This window comes from Mycteria americana, chromosome 8 (genome assembly GCF_035582795.1).
Source record: "Mycteria americana isolate JAX WOST 10 ecotype Jacksonville Zoo and Gardens chromosome 8, USCA_MyAme_1.0, whole genome shotgun sequence".
NCBI classification, from domain to species: Eukaryota; Metazoa; Chordata; class Aves; order Ciconiiformes; family Ciconiidae; genus Mycteria; species Mycteria americana.
In genome coordinates, this window is record NC_134372.1 from 32,318,865 (window position 1) to 32,340,186 (window position 21,322).

At 37.4% G+C, this 21,322-nt stretch overlaps 1 protein-coding gene across 5 annotated transcripts in view; it reads left to right on the plus strand.

Annotated features, from left to right (window-relative positions):
* Window positions 1-21,322, plus strand: part of TOX3 (TOX high mobility group box family member 3) — an 84,367-nt gene that overhangs the window by 44,592 nt on the left and 18,453 nt on the right. For 3 of the 5 annotated variants that reach the window (XM_075510635.1, XM_075510634.1, XM_075510632.1), the window contains 2 exons: window positions 14,120-14,185; window positions 18,098-18,352. In XM_075510635.1, the coding sequence (XP_075366750.1) occupies window positions 14,120-14,185; window positions 18,098-18,352 (321 nt within the window). The remainder of the gene's footprint in view (window positions 1-14,119; window positions 14,186-18,097; window positions 18,353-21,322) is intronic. The other 2 variants (XM_075510636.1, XM_075510633.1) reach the window with 1 other exon arrangement.

Genomic DNA, 21,322 nt, shown 5'->3' on the forward strand with positions numbered 1-21,322 from the left:
GGAAAAAGACCTTTTTATCTAGAACTATTAGTGGTCTGGAATTATGAGATTAACTTCAATTTCATATTCACTGTTACAAGCTGTCCATTTTCTCAAAATATGAAAAAATGACATTTATGTGAAAGTGTATGTAAATACGTATGCTTTGAATTGCTTCTAGATACTCTCAAAATCATGTTTTACAAGATATCACAAACTTCTAAATATTTTTTCTTTTAATTTTGAATAGCTCTCCTTTGCTATGTGTTAATCTTTCCTCAAAGTTTATTTCCATCCCTTTTCTCTTACCAGTTTCCAGTTTATCTTTTCCTTATCTGTCTGATAAGCTGATTTTTATTATCCTGCTCTGATAATCATTGTCTTGCTATCCCTTTCTATGGGCCTTTCTTCCATCCTTTCTCTGCCTCCTAGTACCCAGCACTTATATATCATTTTATAGCACTCATATATCATTTTATTCCTCTCAAAACCAGACTATGTATATCATATCTGACAACTCAGTTCTCCTGTTAAAATACATATATATTTTTAATGTTGTTCTTAACACGTTTTGAAAATACCATCGCGCAACCTTGTTTTGATTAGCAAAGGAAATCTCTTTCACTGGAGAACTGTTGTAATAATTCCAGGGCAGATCAGGCAAGCAATGACAGGCAAAACCATTATCTTGAGGATGGTTTGGTTTGGATTTGGAGTTTTTTAAGTCTAAAAATCACTGGACAATAAAATATTATCAGAAACGATTCTAGATGCTCACGCAAATGAAGAGAAGGTCATGATTTATAATACCATTTAGTCTTTACTGTGACCAATTAGTTATTTCCCCACCCTTGGTTGGTATTTTCCTCTTTTGGTGGCAAGAGAGCTGCCAGAACATCACGTGCTATTCCTCTATTCCTGCCTTCTTTGTTGTGTTCACCCTAACAGTGTGCAGTGTCTCCCAGTTCAGGTAGAAAAAATGACTGAGAAATTTTATGGTAGAGCGCAGTCTTCCCAGTTTTGCAGACAATGAAGCAACCAGCCTTGTGGATTTCTAGTGATTTGTTCTTACTGTGAACATATAAAGCAATTTTCGTGTTTCATGCTCCCTTGCGTGGTTTTGCATCATTTCACTTGCTCACCAAAACTGGATGTGGGATTAGTAGTTCTCAACTCTTATGCAACTTGGATATCACACAAACATAACCTGTCTGTGTCGTAAATCTTGGCTAAAGTTATTATGTGATCCAAAATATAATATAGTAATAAGACAGCTTTAGCCCTGGGTATTTGGAAAAAAAAGCCCAAATATACAGGATTTTCTGAGAGTTCACTGAGTCCAGGTCTCACTTCCACGATGCAAAGATTTCTGATCTGTGGGAAATTTTCTATTCTAAAAGCGGGATGGAATGATAAGGTTCAAGATATAAAATAAAAATGAGAGAACTCCCAGTAGTTTGCAGGTAGTTGCAGCAGGCATCTGCCTGCCAGAAGCACAAGGTTATGGTACAAAGTATTATTTGGTTCCATCAGAATGGTTTCTGTATCAAAAATACTGTCTCAGAGACACCTGAAGAAATGTTTCTGTAGAGCATCACCATCAAGCCATCAGCTGATAAGGAAAACTTCAGAGTGCTACATGAATATAAGCTTGTGACTTTTCCCATTTGACCTCCAATTATTAACCTGGCTTGTAATTAACAGCTATTCCTAGGAATATCTTGCATAGTTTCTGAACATTCAGACAAAGAAAGTTCATGAAGAGATTACAGCTAATTCATACATCTAGTTTGAATTCATACTAAAGCTAAATCTGATTCTTTTAAATTCAACTAAGAAGTATTCAACTTCTTGCACATCTTTGGTGTGAATAGCATAAGACACTGAATTGTCTCAGTCCACTAAATTAGGAGAATATTTTCAGAGTGTGAGTTGTGAGCTGTGGAACAGCTTGGCAGCAGAAATGCCACTAGGATCTGGTGTCTCTTATACTTCAAGAAAAGAAACTCAAGAATTTGCATGCATCAAAGCTCAGGCTTGCTTACATCAAGACATGAAGGGTAGTACTTGACTATTCAAGAGAGCTTTTATTACCATTTTTAGTCTTATATTAAAACCCATTGTTTTTTCTATGGCATCTGAAAATTATGAGGAGAAATTACATTACTGAGATGCCTGGTGTGCTTTCTAATATGCACTTAATTCTAACGCTAATTAGTTGTTAATATTTTGAAACATCGGTGCTGAAGATCACCTGAAGACTTGAGAGGTCTGGCTTTCATACGGTGCTAGACATTTCCAGCCCTGCAAGTGTGAGGCTATTGGTCAGGTTGCATTTGAAATAGGATTATAAACAGAGCAACCTGATTTTTCTTAACTGGCATTAGTTTGCTTAATATAAGATTTCAGTACTTTAACATTAGGATTTTCATGGGGTTTTTTTATTACTGGGAGTGAAGGTTTTGAGTGAAACTTTATTCATTTCACTTGTCATAAATGGAATTTGCCATGTACCCTTTATGTGTCCTCAACTCTCGGCAGAACCTCAGGGGCTGCAATCAATATCAGAAGTAATTTCTGTGCCCACTTACAAGAAGAAATACAGTGACCCAATTAAGTGAAGAAAATGCTAGACCGTAGTAATGGATGAAAATGCAATTAAAGTAGGTTACTCACCTACAAAATAAAGTTTCTGCTGCCCAAAATGTTGCCTTTAGGTTGGAATGAGACAATGGGAAGCTAAAGATAGATAAATTAAGCCTGATTAGTCTCAGTGGCATAAATTAGGAATACAAACTAGCATGAGGGATTATTCCACACTTAAATTTAATTCTCCTCTACTGTTATTGCAGAGCATTGCATCCAATTCAATCTTGCATGTTTAAATAAAGTTAGTTGCTGCTGAAGACTCTCCAGAGGCCTCCCTGCTGTGGGATTTGTAATCCAGCCCCAACTAAAAATAGTGGAGAAATGCTCCAGGTTTAAGGTTGATGTAAGATAAAGAAACAGGAGGAAGCGATGTGTTATGTGCCTGTTTCCAAAATGCATTTATAATCTATATTATATTGACACACATAATTTTTCCAAATTAGAAAATGTCTTCACCTGAGGAAAATTCCCAAATCTTGTGCCTGTCAGTCATTTTCTTGTACAACCCCTGTTCTTACAAGGTTAGGATATCCTTGAGCCTCATCTGTGCTTTCCTCTTCTTCCCACATAGAAGGGCATTGCTTACTGCATGCAGCAGCGTAGAGCTTTGGTTGAGGGTAACTATCACTGACTCTAGCGCTGGAGTTGGTGTATTTCTGGGTGGCTTTTCTCTGTTTCTCATTCGGATACGTGTGTAATAAGAGCAGAGTTACATCCTACAGGCTGTCTTTGCAATAGATGGCTTGCTGTGTACAGCCTTGCATATAATGAAGTAGAGTTAATATAGACTTAAAAAAAAATGCTATCCTTCTATTTGATTATGATTAGTATTTCTAGAGTGGAAAGTATTTAATTTCAGAAAAAAATCGCAGGAACCCATGGTATCAACATGACTGAGAGTTGAGATATTTAAGATTTTATGCATGTACTGATTTTAGCCTGGAAGTGTCTTGACTGATCCTCCATTATGATTATTATACATCTGCTTCACCCTTTCTCTATCAATTTTATATTTAAAACTTGATATAATTTGCTAGTGTAGTAGAGCTGAATCACAGTCTAGAATGGAATTTACAATTTTTGCTGGAGTGAGTGAAATTTGATATAAGATTCTAAGAAAAGCTACTTACAGCCCAATTGCAGTATAATCACATCGCTTTAAATTCGTGTGAGAAAATGTTACAGTAATCGTGAATATAGTGATATAAAACTATTTCTTGGGATTCTAAGAATAAAATGCTGTCATTACATTAAGAAATGCTTAGAGAGTTTATATAAAATAAATGGGGGGATAGACATGATTAACACCTTGGTTGTATGAACTTAATGCCTCAAAGAGGAAGGTGAAACAGAAATGTTCATATGGTGGAGTTCTATGCTTTTTCCTCTGAAAAAAAACTATGAAAATATCCCTTACAGCAGTTAAAAATAAACTGTTGGGGGCGAAAGGATACTCAAATAGAGGTGTAGAGTTGTCTTATACCCCTGCCGAGGGGGAGTTAAAGAAGGGCCCTTAATAGTGACCTTGGTGCATTAGGGCAGGAGGGGGCACGGTGCTGCTCTCTCTCAGGACCTCGCTGGCTTTCGGGTCCCATGTGTGCCGGAGGACTCCTGTCCCCGAACGGGGCACGAGCTAGCGGCCTCCAGTCATGTCACCAGGTGCTGGCATCGGTGCTCCTGTCGCAACCTGGAGGGCGTGGGAAGGTAGATTGGAGGGGCAGCCCCAGAATCAGGTCCACAGATTTGGTTTGGGTCTTTCTTGCAAGTTATTTTGCAGTACCACATGTACGTGTTGAGGCTATTCTGAGAGGCTGTTCATCTTCTTCCATTTGGTAAATGTCATGGAGAATAGAGACATTTCCACCCTCTCACAGGGCCATGGAAAGGGAGCAATTGTGCTTTACCCTTGCTTCAGTTCTTTAGAGCAGTTGTGGAAAAAAGCATAATTTAACCGCCATCTGTCCTCTGATGTCATCAGAAATAAGATCTTATGTATAATTTGAGCTGTTTTGAGAAAAGTAACTCGTAAAATACATACATTGGATGGATGCTGTGAAATTGCATATTTGAGAAGACCTTTCTTATGTGGAATCCAAATTGCTACACAGTTGTAGAAAAATATATATAAAGAAGAGACCTAGCCATATAAGTAAGTTCTTTTTGCATTTTAGCAATATATTCCTTCCATGACATTTATGTCTAATCTGGTTTATTCCAGCAACAAGTACGTGCTCATGAGAGTGATCACGAAAATAATTTCATAGTTCATCACTCTAACATCTGTATGTTAGAAAGCAAAGCAAGAAAACATGTTCTTTAAATATTCATATATTTTTAAACAAACACTTAAAACTACAGTGGCCTCTCCTTGGCTTTGTTACTGAATGTGTTTATCTTAACATTTGGTCTCTTCCCGTATTTTAAGCTTCAGACAACAACAGGGTGTGATGATAGTGAATGTACTTCAGAACTCTTTGAAGTAACATCTGTAGATCTTGTGAAGTCTTTTTTCTGTGAAACTTAGTGGGTTGGTCTAAGTTTGATATTTGTATTAGCCTTGTACAGAGGAAAAGTAGTCTTAGTTTATGTAGGTGGATGCAGAGATATACCCAGAATCCATGTTTGCCTTCGAAGGTAGTAAAATGGAGAATCAATGTGGGCAGAATGAAAAATCCATTCTTGGCTACAAAGAGCCAAAATGGTAAATTGAAACTCTTCGAACATGTGACAGCAAAATATTTGGTATGTTTGTCTTGGAGAGAACTTTCAAGATTCAGACTAATTTTATAACACCTTAATTCAGTATAAATATTGGGACCAGGACTGCAGTTTGGACCACCTTTTAATATTTATGCATTTAAATATGGAGTAAGTAGCATTAAAAATCTGGCATATATTGAATTGCCTTAACTGTCAGTCAACAGAATACTAACAGTGTGCATATTCATACAAAGTTACTTCTTGCTTATAAAAACTTTTATAGACTGTATCCTTAAGAGATCTGAAAATGTCTAACATGAGACCATTAAATATTCCTTTCATTACTGTTCCTAAGACTTGCACGGTATCACACTTGGCAAAATATCATTCAGTTGCTGCTTTTGGCCATGGAATTCACTGAAGGAGTTCATATTAAAGAGTTTGGCTGGAATTTGAGAGATTAAGTCAGTGCTTTTTATTGTTATTGTCGAAGTTTTTATTTGTTGGCTGAAAGCTTTTAAAGTAACTTCAAATGTTTTCATTCTAATTGCTTTCCTAAAACTTTTAATCTGTACTATCTGCAAACAGTGTGTCTGATGGAGATTTGAGGATATATGAATAAAATATAAATGTCTATTTTTCTTTAGGTTCTTGCTCAAGTATTTTATCCCACTGAGATTTTTTTGGCTCTAAGCAAAGAGTAGAGAATGTGTGTATACTTATATACGTGCATAGACATACATATATAAACATATATATAACAATTAGTGTGGCAGATGTTTAAGACTCAAAAATTGGAATCTAAATGGTCCCCTGAATTAAAGGCTTTTAAATATCAAAAGACTGTCAAATGTATGGTTGTACAGATACTTATGCACAGATTCAATAATTAATGAACCACTAATGAGATTATTCATTTGCCTAAAATTCAGCATTGGGGATGTGACTGCAAAACTGGGTACTTAGATACATTTATTTTACCATTTTGTGCTCCTGTCTGTTGTGGCTGTGGCTAGTTGCTCATCAGCGATGTGTTCTTAAGCAAATTGAACTTTCTGGTGTGAAATCCCCTATAGGAACTCCTTTTGTTTTCAACGGGGCCTGCATTTCCTCCTGATTATTGCGGGATCCTGATATGGTGTGTTAGAGAATCCTGATGTGGAAGAAACGGAGAGAAATAACTGTCGTGTAGTAAGTTCTGGTGGCTGAAGTCACCGGGGCTAACGCTTCCCGGGTGGTTTTTCACAGGTACATGAAGATCTTTTCTAGAAAATTTGTAGGCAGAACCTAGCAGGAAATGAACCCGCTTCCAGAAGATATTGTCTACTGAAAATAAGAATACTGTAATCTGTCTCAGATAGCTGATTTCTATTGTACTATCCTATAATAATCAGCAATCGTAAATTTGCTGTAAGAATATGAATGGAAAGGCTCAAGTATAAATGAGGCATATATAATACATGTTACCTAGTTGTCCAGTACTTCATGAAATTCTTCAAAAATTGTATCTTTTACTGACAAAAGCATTGTCTCTGTGCATGTGTCCATACCCTTCTGCACACACGCACATAGTGGTTTGAGCTTTGATGTGACTGGGATATATTATCTGCTTCCTGACATTTGGTCAAAGGCTGACCCAAATGGACAGCCTTTTGACTGCATCTGGTCCAATTCTCCATCTCCTTTATACTCGGTGAATCAATCCTTAACCTCCAATAGCTGCGTGTTGTCTATGGTAAATAATACTTCTTGCATCTGGCAGCGCGTGCTATTTCTTCCAAAATGTTAGCATCCTGCCAGAGGAGTACAAAAATTTCTACGGGTAGCTATGTAGTGTCAAAATCTGAGGATAGCATTTTTGCATTCATTCTGAGATAAAATTACTTCTTTATTTACAAGGTTTTAAAATTCAGGTTTTAAAAGATGCTTCATTCACTTGTAACGATATAAAACCCTAACAACTTTAGTGGTATTGCATCTGTGAACCAGCTACTAAAATCTGCCTCAGTGTTTCTAGTAGCAAAAATAAAAAGAATACTTGTATTTTATAAAATAATGTGAATACCACCTGCTGCTTGTGAAGTATTGAAACTGCCATGAAGGACTTGCTCTTCCAGAAAAGAACACTCTGCTCCTGCTATGAACACACCATACTTAAAAGTAAAGCCTCTACAGAGATTAGCTGGACATCCATCTAGAACAGAAATGATTGGAGAATTCTCATCTGTTATTTTTATGTTCATTGAGAAAATAAATTTTGTTTCCTGATGAGAAAAAAACAATATTCAGTTTAATAACATCTGGTGAGGACACTGCTGTTCATAGATGGGGTTAGTTGATACTATTAAAAAAAAAAAAAAAAAAAAAAAGCTCCCTCTCCCGACCCTCCTCTTACTCCTTCTACTGTTGCCAGAATAATTTTAGTGTATATTGTTTTGTTTGGAGTAATCAGGCTGAAGTAGCATTAGTCCAGCTTCTCATCTTTTAATTACAGACAGTTTATTGTCTATGCTGTCCCACTTTCTGCATGGTTCCCCACCAGCCAGCTAGACTTAGCAATCTCCATTAATTTAATTTGGCATTTCATTCAATCAGACAGGCTGTGAACATGATGAATTTTTTCTTTTTTAAATAACACAATGCTCATTCTTAATTGATGTCCTTATCAGACATTGTATTTGCCAGAGCTGTAATTATTGGTCAGGCAGCAAAATCAAATCTGCCCAAATGCAGTGAAGATGTTCTCCGGTGAAATTATTAAGATACAGTACTTAGACCTGCAAAGTAATTTAGTTTTGGTCTGTAATTACATCTTTTGGGATCGTTATCTTTCTTTTTACTCATAAGGATAGCGTAACCTCAAAGGAATTAATTTGCCAAATATGAAGATAGAACTGAGATCCTTGCCATGATATATATTTGTGCAAGTAGATATTATTCTATATAAAAAATATGAGCATGCTCACACCATAAAAGAATAATTTTATTAATGGCCATATTTTAAAAAATATGGCTTCTAATTTTATTGCAGAAATACTGGAAGTGTGATCTGTTGAGGCTGCCATTTTCCATAAGCAATAAATTGGCATCAGAAATGATAGAATTTGGATAGGTAACTATCTAAAATACATATGCAAGCAGATACGTAGTGCTGTGACTGAACTAGCTCAGAGCTAGCTCTGCAGGCAGTAGTTCAACATCAAGCCAGTGAGAATTTTGTCTGGAGATACTGTCCCGAGAAACTTTAAATGTGTATTAACTAATAATTTTGAAAGACTGTTAGTGTCATGATAGCTAAGTCTGAATTCTGTTTTGCAGTAAGGGTTGGGATAGGGCTTTCTTTAATTAAAAAAAAAGGGGGGGGAGTGGATTCTGTAATAACACTATTTAATTTTTTATTTATTCTCAGATATATGGTACGTAGTCTTTGAGTACAGAATTGCAATCATTCATTTTAAGCAAAATGTAACTAATCCAGTTATGAGAAGATGATAAAATGTGTTTCATTCCTGTTCTGGATATATTTTGTTTGAATTTTTCATTTGGGACATTTATTCACATTCCATGTTTTTGGTGGTATTCTCCGCTGGAATAATAACCCTTCCAATGGTTTCTTCTTCCTTGTGGTTGCACTATTAAATTAAGCAGCAATATTATAAAAAGAATTATTTAGAAAAACTAGTGTATTTTCCTGATGAATCTAATTTTACTTTTGAGCATAAAAATACTAGTATTTTAAAAAATCCTTTTTGCTCCATTGAAATGCTCAGATAAAGGTCTGGGCTCCTCTATGTCTGGTTTTAAGTGACTTATGTATTTCTGTATTTGCACTTTTTGGGAAATGAATAGTGGGTGTGACTTCTAATGTTTTTCAGATTAGAGTTGCACCACAATTGAGTTGACTTAAAGACAGAAATGTAGAAAGTTGTAATAAATACTAATGACTGAATGTTGTAAGTAAAATAATTTATCCATTAGAATCAGTAGCAAAATTCCCATTAACTTTTATAGGTTCAAAATGTTATTCTGTGTGTCCATAACACCTTCAAAATTAATTATTTGCTTTACAATTTATGCTTTTTTTAATATTATGGTTTTGTGGTGTAACCTTCTCTTTTGCTTGTTTTATTTCTTGCTGTGGCTTTTGACTCATCACAGTTGCAAAAGAAGGAGCCCAGACAGTAGCCACTATTTAACCTTATGATATTTTCTGAAAATTTTCTCAGTAGGAATTCAGACGCTGTGGACATTTAATCACTGATTTTTATCCTGAACGGCAAAGGTTTTCTGTGACATTCGTCATATCAGAGCTCTTTCTTAAAACAACCGTTCATTAGTCTCAGCTTTCATAACCAACCAATGTTTAAGCTCTGGTGAGTGCAAAGGGTAGCTTGAAAACCCAAGCAGCATTGTGCTGTGCTGATGCAAAGTGGCTAACCCCTGGAATCGCAAACAGGTACCGTAAGGTCTGGCCTAGGAGGTTCGTCTATGAAAACGTGCAGTTTGGAGGAGTGGGGCAGTGATACAGTTTTTATCTCCCCAGTCCTGGGCAGGAATTGGTTTGGTCTTCATTAGGGCATGCATTGGGGAAGGAACAGAGGGCATGAATTTTCCCTTAGCTTTGCAAATATACACTCTTCCTAGAAAGGAGGAATAAGGCTAGATGTTGGGCTGCAGGTTTGGTAGTCAAAGCTAAGAGAAGAGCTTCAACAAGCTATTTTGGAAATAATCCATTTTCTTGACATTCTTTATACAAGGTATTAGTAAGAAAACATCCAGTCTCTCATTACAGTCTTCATGTCGGTTCTTACGGATTTCAGTAGGGCCAAGATTCAAGTGCCCTTGCAACATAAAAGAGTAGAGGACTGAACTGTCATAGTTTTAATGCAATGATTTGCAGGAAGAATGAAAGCTGTGATTCACAACAAGTTCAGAAGAGGTTTTGTTTGTTTGCAATCCATTTCATGAAATCAGCGTATGTGCGTGGTTTCCGTTGGTTTGCTGTGGCAGTAAGTTGTGGTCCTCATGCTTAATGTGTGTATCAAAACTTAAGACGGAGTTTGAACTCCTGAAATCAAAGGAAGCAAATAGTAGTCTGTAATGCAATGGTATGTGTTGCCAAAGGAAGCTGAAAAGATTTGATTCTTTCGTAGTTACAGAGCGAGGGTGCTCTGAGATCTTTAGATGCAAAAGTCGATGCAAAACCTTGCTAATTGCTATGGCTAAGCAATCTGCAAAGCGTCCCGATGGCAGCACAGAACAGAAAGATAGCTGGACTAGGTGCTGCATCTTACTCTCTTTCTGTCCTAGGGAGATCCAACAGGTGGGACCCCACAGGAGTGTACCTGGGCAGACCAAATTACTGGATCTTGCCTTTAATTTGAGTGCCTGCTGTCCGCTATAGGAATGCTCCGAGACGTTTATGAGGGGTCTGAGCAAGGGGCCCTTTAGAAAATAAATGGAGAAAAATGTTGACTGCATCAAGAGTCATTTCACAAAAAACATCTTTCCCAAATTATTTTACTAAAATAGACAAGAACCCCTTGTTCTATTTAGAATGATTTATAACTGTTCCCAGCTGATCACAAAGTGTTTCTAAATTAAAAGCCATTAATTATAGCCTTATATAGATACAAAGATATGCAAGAAGTGCTTTGTAATTCCAGCTCTGCACTTCAGGTGAGAGCTTTTTAAATTACTTGGACCATTGGAGCCACCTGCTTGACTAAATGCTGAGGGCCCTGTGTTTCAGTACTCATCAGTGCATTGCAGTGTTAACATTGTTACTGATTTTTCTCATTTCTCCAGGGCAAATACTAATTAATGGATACAATTCACAGCTGATTAGCTGTAGTTTCTTCAGTAATTACATTCGCAGACTAACTGTTCAGAAGAGGATTTCTAACCCAGTTCTTATTTCACTCTAAGCTTAATTTGTTTTTTGAATTGTTTAGGTCCTTAAGATAATAACCATTTTATTTTCCTTTGTTGTTATAGGTACCATTAGATAATAAGGAAGTTTAATCTTAGAAGTACTCACTGATAATTGTTGTGTGCCTTCAATGGATTTCTAATTCAGAGACAAAAAATAAATTTAAATAATATTAGTTATGATCCATACTAACAAAAGCCTAAATATGCCAAGTTCTTACGTCAGTTCCTGAGTCATACACAATAGGATCTTAAATATTGTAGCCCAAGAACAGAATGAATCTAAGCATACTAACTTTTAGTTTTGACATTCCTCGTTACATCATTTGCTTCCACAGTCTTTATAAAATGGAAAATTTTGTTGTCACTTTCCCCTTTGTTTTACTTCAATAAAACAAAAAGGAAGAAAACCACTTGGCAATCAGAACAGCAGTAGCTGTGGTGTGAGGAATACATGTAGATCAAAACAATGTAGAATTTTAATCTTCAAGGTAAAAATCAGCTACATTTCCATTTTGAGGCACTGGAGCCCCTAGGATGCTAAGCTCATTAAAATAGGATAGGGTTTGTTCCCACTTATTTATCCATCTTAGAGCTATACTTGGCTATTGTACCTTTGCACTTAGGTATAATTTGAAAACCTGATTTCATTTTTCTTTTTTTTTTTTTTTTTTGTTACTGTAGAAAGAACAGCTCTATTGGAGCCATTTGAGTTTTTCATGTAAAACCTTCTTAGTTTGCCACTAACTGATGTGAAAAAAATCTATCCTGTTGATCTCACTGTTGAGCTGTGTACTATGTCTTTGTGCAACAAATCCACACACACATCCTTATGTGCCAAAACAGTAATTTGAATGTGCAATTTTATTTAAATTTTTTAATCTCCAAAAATGGGTGACATCTGGGCTTTTAAAAAATGGGTGACATTACTTGAGTATCTGCATAGCTGGGGATAACAGAGTTTTAATAGCTATGAGGCAGCCTACATATTGTGTTAAGGCCTCTGTTGCTTAACATGTGTTATAGGTTGAAAGATTCAGCATGTTACGTACACAAATGGAATTTCATACTTCAGAATGAGGAATCTCATCTCATATTCCCTCCTCCCCATGATTCTCTTCTGATTTTGTTGACGTCCTGTTTTGTCAATCAGACAATTAATCAGGTACACGAGGCTCCAATTCTTTGTGTCCATCTTCCTTTTCTCATCCTCTGTCACTATAGTTTCCTCCTCTTCTTTTTTCTTCCTCCTTTTAACTTTTGGTCTTATTTTCAGAAATAGACTTTGGAGTTTTCAGGGAAAGAGCCTTTCTTGAGAGGGTCACTGTGGCCCCTCCACTGCTCTAGGATGCTGGAGGAACTAGAGGGAGTCAGGGTCTGAAACACATCCCTGCTAAAAGCAGTCAGGCACCAAGTACTGCAGTAGCAAATTGACCTGGAGCAAAGTCATTTTCCTTTCAGGACAGGCCCAGCTGCTCTGAAAGCACAACAGAGTTTCTTGCTTGGAAAGAAAAAATCTGTGCAAGCACACGGTTACCCATCCTCATGCACTTGTTGCAGAGCTTATGCCGGTGGTGGTGGTGGTTGCTGTTGTGGTTGGGGGGGGCAGGTCCATGAAGATCTGGCAGGATAAAACAAAGCCTTCCTGAAAAAATTTGCTTTACAGAACTCAAAAATGGTAGTTAAAGGAAGAATGCTTAGTGTGGCTTTAGCAGCAGTGATGTGGCAGCGCATTGTAGGGACAGCACAGGGACTTTTCCCTCATTCGATACTCTAACTTTGCAGTGTGCATTGTGCCTGATAATAGAAATGTGAAAATGGGAAAGCCTGTGATTTAGTGTTTTAGTGGTAGCTGCATGACATGCGTGGTATCTGTTCCTTGAAGCAAAGACTCTAGACGCCTGCCTGCTCCAGGAACACGTGCAGAAATAGTTACCAGACTACCTGTTTTTTGGAAGTGCCATTTAAGGGAATAAGGCATGCTAAGTGCCAATTAAGCAAATGCTGATAATATCTTTCTTTTCTATGCTCAGTCTGTAAAACAAAAAGTACTTATCTTCTTCAACAAATGTTCATACTGCAGAATTTGGAGGAAATGACTCTATGGCATCCTAGAGGATCCTTTCAGATCGCTCATGTGTGAGAGGAGTTGCACCTCAGTGGGAGCAAAGTGGGCACTTGGCCCGCTCTACCTTGGGTAGATCTCAAGGTCTCAGTGTGATACAGTTTCTCTGATTTGCAAAATCTTCTGATGTTAATGTTCGCTGGGGGTGTGGGAGCTCAACTGGAATGAAGGATAGACAAAGGGGGATTGTTTGGCTTTTTAATTTTGAGGAAAGAATGGGACTTTAAGAAGAACGCTGCAGATTCTCATTCTTCCCCTTATTGACCTTCATCTCTTTAAAACCAGGTCTACTTGGAATAGTAATACGGCAGCTACTTCTAGCTGCAGCAATCGTCCGGATCAGGATCATCTGCAGAAATATTATAATGTGTGTCAGGAAGGATGTAGTAGAGTTGAAATGTCTTTTCTGGAGAATAGTCTCTTTCTAATGGACACTTAATTTCCAAAGTCACCTCTAGGTCTGTGGGGTGGCATTACTACATGGACAAAGAAAGTTGAAGAGATACACTCGGATATCTTCGATGTACAGACCTGGGGATGCAAAGTATGTAATAATAATAATAATGTTGAATGCAATCTAGTTCTGACTTCAAAGAATATCTGCAAAATTACATCTTATCTGCTTGTTGTTTTGTTTTTGTTGGGTTTTTTTTCAACTTTTTCTATGCCAGTGATGGGGTAAAGCAAAGTTTATCGTGGCATGCATTAAAATCCAAATATTTATTTTTCTTCCAGTTTGGAAACAATAACAACTACATGAACATGGCAGAAGCAAATAATGCATTTCTTGCTGCAAATGAGGTAGATGTTTTTCTTTTTTATCTATGCTCATATTCTGCTGTTTGCTGTGATAATTTAACAGACTTTGAATGGATGAAGAGTGAAGTGCCGAATTTCTGTGTGTTTTATAGAGCACAAAATAAAGACCTTAATGAGAAAGAAAATAACCTGACAGCTCTCTATTACTAGTCAATTTAGCTGTCCATAAGGCTGTAACTTACGTAGCATGTCAATAGAAACAAATCTGCTTTATGTATGAAAAAAATTATAAACAGAAGGAAACAAATGAAAAGCACAGTAGGTGTACACTTTGAAAGCAAGCTTGGTAATAGTCACTACTAGCTAATGGCTAATTTCTGTTATAGATACAAACGTTTTAATTTGGGTTCTTAATACTCATATAAGTTAGAAAACCAAAACCAACTTTGTTGCCTGAAACGTATGTGCTGCACGAAGGAAACTTCTGACCAGGATCAAGAACAAACCCCGGGGTCAGGCTGGTGGAGGCTGGCTGGGCTCTGGAGGTGATGTATTTGACCACTGCCTTTGAGAACGGAAACAAGAGAAAGGTATGGCCACTACAGTCTCCATATATTTGTTACAGTGGTGCGGCCTTACAGCCAGTTAAGAGACTATCAACATGTTAATACTGACCCCAGCTCCAGACAGAAACACCTTTTGCTCATCAGTAAAAACCAACAGCTCTTATTCCAAAGGGAAGGACGGAGAGTGCAAGATGCACTGTCTAGTAATGTGCATAGCAATATGGAGAACAAGAACGAAGTATTTATATAGGGTGCATGCCATAAATGATATTTCCAACATGAGGAAAGGCTAGAAAACTGGGCAGCCTTGCTTTTACAGGTTGTAAGTGGTGATTCAGTCACAGGTATTCTTGTGCACTTTTTAAAAAGGGATCTCACAGAAAATAAGCAGAAAGGTGTAACAATAAATATGAAGGTTAGAATTAAGAGTCATATTTTATGAATCATTTATACAATGGTGACCATCTCTTTTTACCCAGCAAGACTGCTTAGATAAGGGAATATTGTTTGGCACTAGCTCCCGTGTTATTTGTGATAATGAACACAAACCCCATCTGTAATGACAACATGATGTTTCTTTCTGTAGAATTTCTTTCCTACATTTGAATCAAACATTGATGAAAGCTCTGCTGCCAGCAGCTGTTCAGAGACAATTTAATTCCAGCTGTGATAATTCACCGTGTCAGACATTGGCTGTTATATGTTGATACAACAGTTCTCCAGATTTGCATTTTTATCAAAAGGAACAAATGTTTTGAACATTTCAGTACAGATGGCATTTAACCATGCACACAGTTTTTTTAAAAATGTGTAAGATATAAATATTTGAAAAGTTAATAACTTTAAAAAATGTGATTGGTAGGATAAATCCCGCAAATGTTATACCATCTTTTGGTCATAACAGCACCTTTCTGCAATCCCAAATTGCATACTATTCAGGCTCTTTTTGCAGACTGAATAGCCCAGTGATTTGGATTTAAGACTACTTCACTGAGGGGCTGGCTTTCTTCCTAGAATACATCTATTTTATCCTCAATCTTAGGTCCGTTATATGTTTTTAAAAAAAGATATGTACATATTTGGACAAGTTATATTGTGAGAATTAAATTCACATTTAAAAAATGTTGAGGTATTCATCAATTTACTCTCCCATTTGTAGTAAACTATAAGTAATAAGATGAATGCTACTTTTCTAAGTGAAATATTGTATTATTATCCGGCTGTGTTATATATTTATACAGCTGTCCTAGAGTTATTCTGTTAGATGGGGAAAAAAGATCCAGTTCTTATAATTACTACTATGTCATAAATATGTCAAGTAAAGAGAGGTTCAAACGTACTATAATAATACTGATTTCACTGAACCCTTGTGCTTGAACAAGGAATAAAAATATGATTAAGTGTTAGTGTTCGCATTAAAGCGTGAACCTAACTTTGCAATTACTGCATTACAATGTATTTAATTATAGTGTTTCTACATTAACATGAATGTAGCTTTCTCGCTATGATTTTGGGCCTGAGCACTGCTGAGCTAGAAGCCCATTTTATTCCTGTAAATAATGCCTTAAGAGTGTAATCCTAGAGCACATTCAGGCTTAGAAGCCACACATTTGCTTTATGTTTTCTGTCTCTATGTCATGATTACCACGACCCATTTTAAAGCACCTTAAATATTTATTGAAATAATATTTCAAGTGTTAATTACAGTGGTAATGAAAACAGCCAAATGCCACATATCAAGAATGAGTGTTTATCCGTATTGTTAATGTGATATGTTAGATTTCATTAAGCAGTAATGGGGTAGCAAATGAGTCACAAATTACAGTTGCATCTGTTACTAGACCACATTAGTGCCAAAATAACTGCAAATGCAGCCATAGGGTTATGTTCATTAGCCAACCACTTCTCCTGGCCAATCCATCCTTTGTGTTTGTGACTCTGGGGTCCACAGAAAGAAAAATGCACACCTTTTGTAATATAGCAGCGGGGAAGTCAAAAGTCTCCTTAATCCAGGCCCAGCGTTCACATCCAGAATTAAGTTACAGTCTTGCGGTTCGAGCGAGATGGGTAGAGTCTCAGCAGACTCTGACGGTACTGCAGACTGCAGCAATCTGGGACCTCATCATTTCTGGTGTGAGACCAATAATGACAGCTGACAGGTTCTATATGCAAGCAAAGGTTCTCCTTGTGTTTCAGTTTCCATCTTCTCTCAAGCGGTTATTAATTTATATCATCATTAACAGTTTGAAGGATGACAATTTGCAGCAGTTAATGAGATCTTTCACTGAACATATCATTTTTAAATTAACTGGCATTAAGTCACTCCTGCAAACAATGTAAATAATACGTAAAACAGTTCCCCCCCCAACTCGAATCCTGAACTAATGCAAACAAACAATTCCCAGAGCAGCCTTGCATGTCCAGAACAAGACAAGAGTGCCTATTTTAGGATTGCCAACTGCCCAATTTGATCAAGATGGTCCTGATTTGGGTACATTTAAAATGGCCTAATTTCAAGCACTGAATTTCTATTATTAAGTAGCAGTGGACCTGAAATAATATATGAAAGTTCATTTAACTTGCAAGAAATTTGAATAAGCATAGCTCATTTGTTTCCCAAATAAAAGTCAGCAACAGACTCTACTTGAATAAAGATTATCTTTGACAGACACATGCGCACGTACAAACACGCACAAACCCTGAAGATAACTGGCAGTAATGTTTTGCTCAAGGCATCTTAACAGGTGTTTAGTTCGTAACAAACCTACTGTTCAGACAAAGCTGGCTTGCTTCAGAAAGCACTGGAAGCTGCGGTAATCACCCTCACTCTTTTATACGTGTCTCTCCTCCAAATTACAACCCTTGTTTAAAAGGGTGCATTATACTTTTGGGATGGAAAAGAAAAGAAATAAAGACCAGAAGGATAATATTTCATGTATATTAGTGGATAAAAAGGAAACAAAAGATGCGAAATGGTCAGTGCTGAATTAACGTTGTGTATGTGCTACAAAATTGTCAGTATTTTATGAAGCATGAGAGTAATGTAAGCTGTTTGTGCTATTTTACCAACATATCAATAAAGTGGCAATTTGTTATACAGCCAAATCCAATGTAGCTGATATTCAGACTAACAACAAAGACAGATGTTGCTAATTAAGTACGCATTAAAAAACTGTTAATACTGATACTCCATTAAAGCCATATGATAATGAGACTTAAATCTTTAATCAGAATGATCCACAAACCCCTTCAGTATCCGAAACTTAAAAATTTCCTTGCGTATAGAGTTTGCATGTGAGAGCAAAACAAGATTTGGACTGCAGGTCCGGAGGTGGTTGCTGAGAGCGGCGTGCCCTAACGTGGTTTGCCTTGTCCTGTCCTTTTCTAGCAGACGTTCCATACGCCGAGCCTTGGGGATGAGGAGTTCGAAATCCCACCCATTACCCCCCCGCCTGAGTCAGACCCTGCGCTGGGGATGGCAGATATACTGCTGCCCTTTCAGGGCCTTGGTGACCAGCTGCCTGCACAAGGGAATGAATTTACACCTCAGTTTCCCCCCCAGAGCTTGGATCTTCCTTCTATTACAATATCCCGAAATCTCGTGGAGCAAGATGGCGTCATCCACAGCAATGGATTGCATATGGTAGGTCCGGTTCTTTGTGTGTTTCTGTTGCCTAATATTGTCTGTGAAAGCATTGTAATGTAGATTTGCGTCATCTGTCAGTTTTAATTGACCTCTCAGAAGTTCTGTAGGATTTCTTGGTATCGTCGCCTGACCAAGCATTTGCCAATGTTCTGTATCACGTGCAGGCGTATTCTGTATGAACGATGACATGTGTTGTCAGTGTTACACAGCAAACAATGATATGCTATTATTCGGTTCCCTAAGGCAGTTGGCAAATGGTTAAGGGTTTAATACTGGTGGATTCAGGAAGATAAACATGGCCGTTAAGGTACAGTGCAATGCGAGACTGTGTGTGAACAGATCTCTCGTGAAGAAGCAGTCAGGCTTTGTAAACACAGAATTTTAATTTTGGGAATGGACTTGGAAGCCCATGTCCATTGGCATCATGTGCATCCCAAGTGCTGCTAAAGTTCAAAAATGTGTTATACAGTTGACGCTGGCATCAAGAGTTGAAAGACCGCTGTGTTGGCCAGGGTGAAGCAGAGCATTTAGAAGGAATTGCTTGTCTGTATTTCAAGTATAGGACCCACATCTGACAGCCATCAGGGTATTTTGAAAATGCAGTATTGAGAGTAGCTCGGAAAGGGAGCCCAGACACAGTATGCCAGCAGTAAAAAACCATGTATTTCCCTATATTCTGTATATTCCATGGACTAAATCTTTATAAATGGAAATGGATGATTTTTTTTTTTTCCAGACTCATAATAGAAGTGATAGGGATGTATTACCTTGACCATACTCAGAAGTACAGGGCCATAAAAAGGCTTTGTTCCGTCCAGTGCTCTTGTTGACTGTGGAGGCTGGGGCAGGTTGGGCCTCTTCTCCTGTTCCTGGGCTGTTTCCGAGCCCTCTGGAATGTGGCGGGATGATCCAGGTGTGGGGAAGGGCTGAGTGACGAGGACTGTCGGGCTAATTCCAGTGATCATTCCTGTTAATTAGAACAATTAAAACCAAGGCTGGGTGGAGTCTTCTCCAGAATCTATACACACTGTATAGCAGTGATCTCAGTGGGAGGGTATACAGGGCAGTTTCCACTTTCTTGTTGTATTTCACTTTCAGCTTTCGGGGATCTCCCTGCTTGGGTTTCTCTAAGCTTTGTGCAGTAACATTCATACTCATAGTGATGAGACACAGCTGTGAGTCAGTTTATCATACTTAGCATTTTAAACTCAGTGGTTACAATTAGAATTAGTTTCTCTATTGCATATTGAAGACAGAGTGAATGTTTAGCCTGAATAGATATTTTACATCAACTATATTTTTTCTGATTAGCTGTTTTATATAGGACCTTTTGCTAAACTTGGTGTAGTGAAAATACAGATTTATTGCTGGACTGTAATAAAGGTCATTGTGTTGTCGTGTTATGTTTTCATGTAAATCTTGTTTCTTTTTTATTATTCTGGCAAGCAAAAATTAATTAAAGATTTACAAATCAACACGCAGCAAATACTTCTGTGGAATTCTGCAGGCTGCTGGCTTCATTGCAAATTTTACTGTTTCCTTGGAGGTCATGAAGAGTAGCTAGCACTAATACAGAATTAAGCACAAACTGCTCACTGCTTAGGAGGTACAGAATTCAGTAATTCCATAGATACAAAGCAAGGACTGCCTAAAACAGGCCTTGGAGGATATGATACTTCTTTTCAGATCCCATTTTGCATGGGATTTTGTATGCGCTAGAGATGTTGGGTGACTACTAAAGAAAGATCAGATTAATAAAACCTGAGAGTCAGGAATGTTATGCCTGAAAACCAAAGTAATGGAGCATGTGCACACTGAATACAATGAAACTTGCTCAGAAATATGTAATAAATATCAAGGGCTGGATCAGTCTTGTTACGTGTATGAGTATCCCCTCAATGTGACCAGGTGGGTTGTAACCTGACCCCGTTTTGCCTTTTAATTTTACATCCTTTCATTGAATGTGATTCTTCCACGAGTAAATGCTGTCACCTTAACAGTTCCAACCAGAAGAAGCTTCCTGGATAGATATCTCTTCTCTCACCTCTTCTTGCAATGTATGAGAGGCTTTGCATCTTTTCCTTTTTTTCTAGACTGTGCAATGTAGGAATTAATGGCATAGTTTACATTGACTGCAGTGGTAAGAATTTGTTCCCGTATAGATCTAGAGAAGCTGTGCCTTCTTATCCCAGTAGTCCAGTGGTATTTCCCAGGGTGATTGCCAGTTCAAAGCTGCGGGTTGGGAACTTGTGTGTAGTTTTTCTGCAGAGAATTGGTGAGGAATTGCGCGATTTGACAAGGAGGAGCCACATAGGGAGGTTCATGTGTCAGACACTTCCCCACAACTGCTTGATTTGTTTTATACTGAGAGATGGAGTGGCCCCTGCCATTGTATTTTAGTCAGTAGGCTGCTTCTCTTCTGCTCATAAATGCTGGGTAGCTTCAGGAAGTTTAAAAACGTTAACAGAGGGTCCTTGCACAGGTTTCCCCTGAACTCACATAGCTCTCTTTAGTACTCAAATTTTCCAGCAGTTAATCTGTATTTCAAAAATAGAAAATGAAAACATTATATCATATTTTATGTGAAAAATGTGCACTTTATTAAACTGGTAAATATTTATTAATAATATTAGAATTCATCTTTAAATTAGACATTTCATGAATTACCTTGCCTTGGAGCTATAAAAACTTTATTGCAGCAATAAAAAAAATGTAAAGGAGGCATTTTGACTATGAAATTTCATTTCATGGTCAATTGAATTTACTATATCTGAAAGAACTAAAGATGGGGTTGTAAAATAATTATGATGTTCGTATACACTTACAGAACAATGTTCTTATCCAGCGATACTAGGATAGTCTTATTTAAAGGCTGTATTAATAATGTATTGCTAATCACTAAAGCTTCTTTAGCTGAATACAAACTTAAATTGTTTTAATACAAACTGCATTGAGTTTATTGGTTAT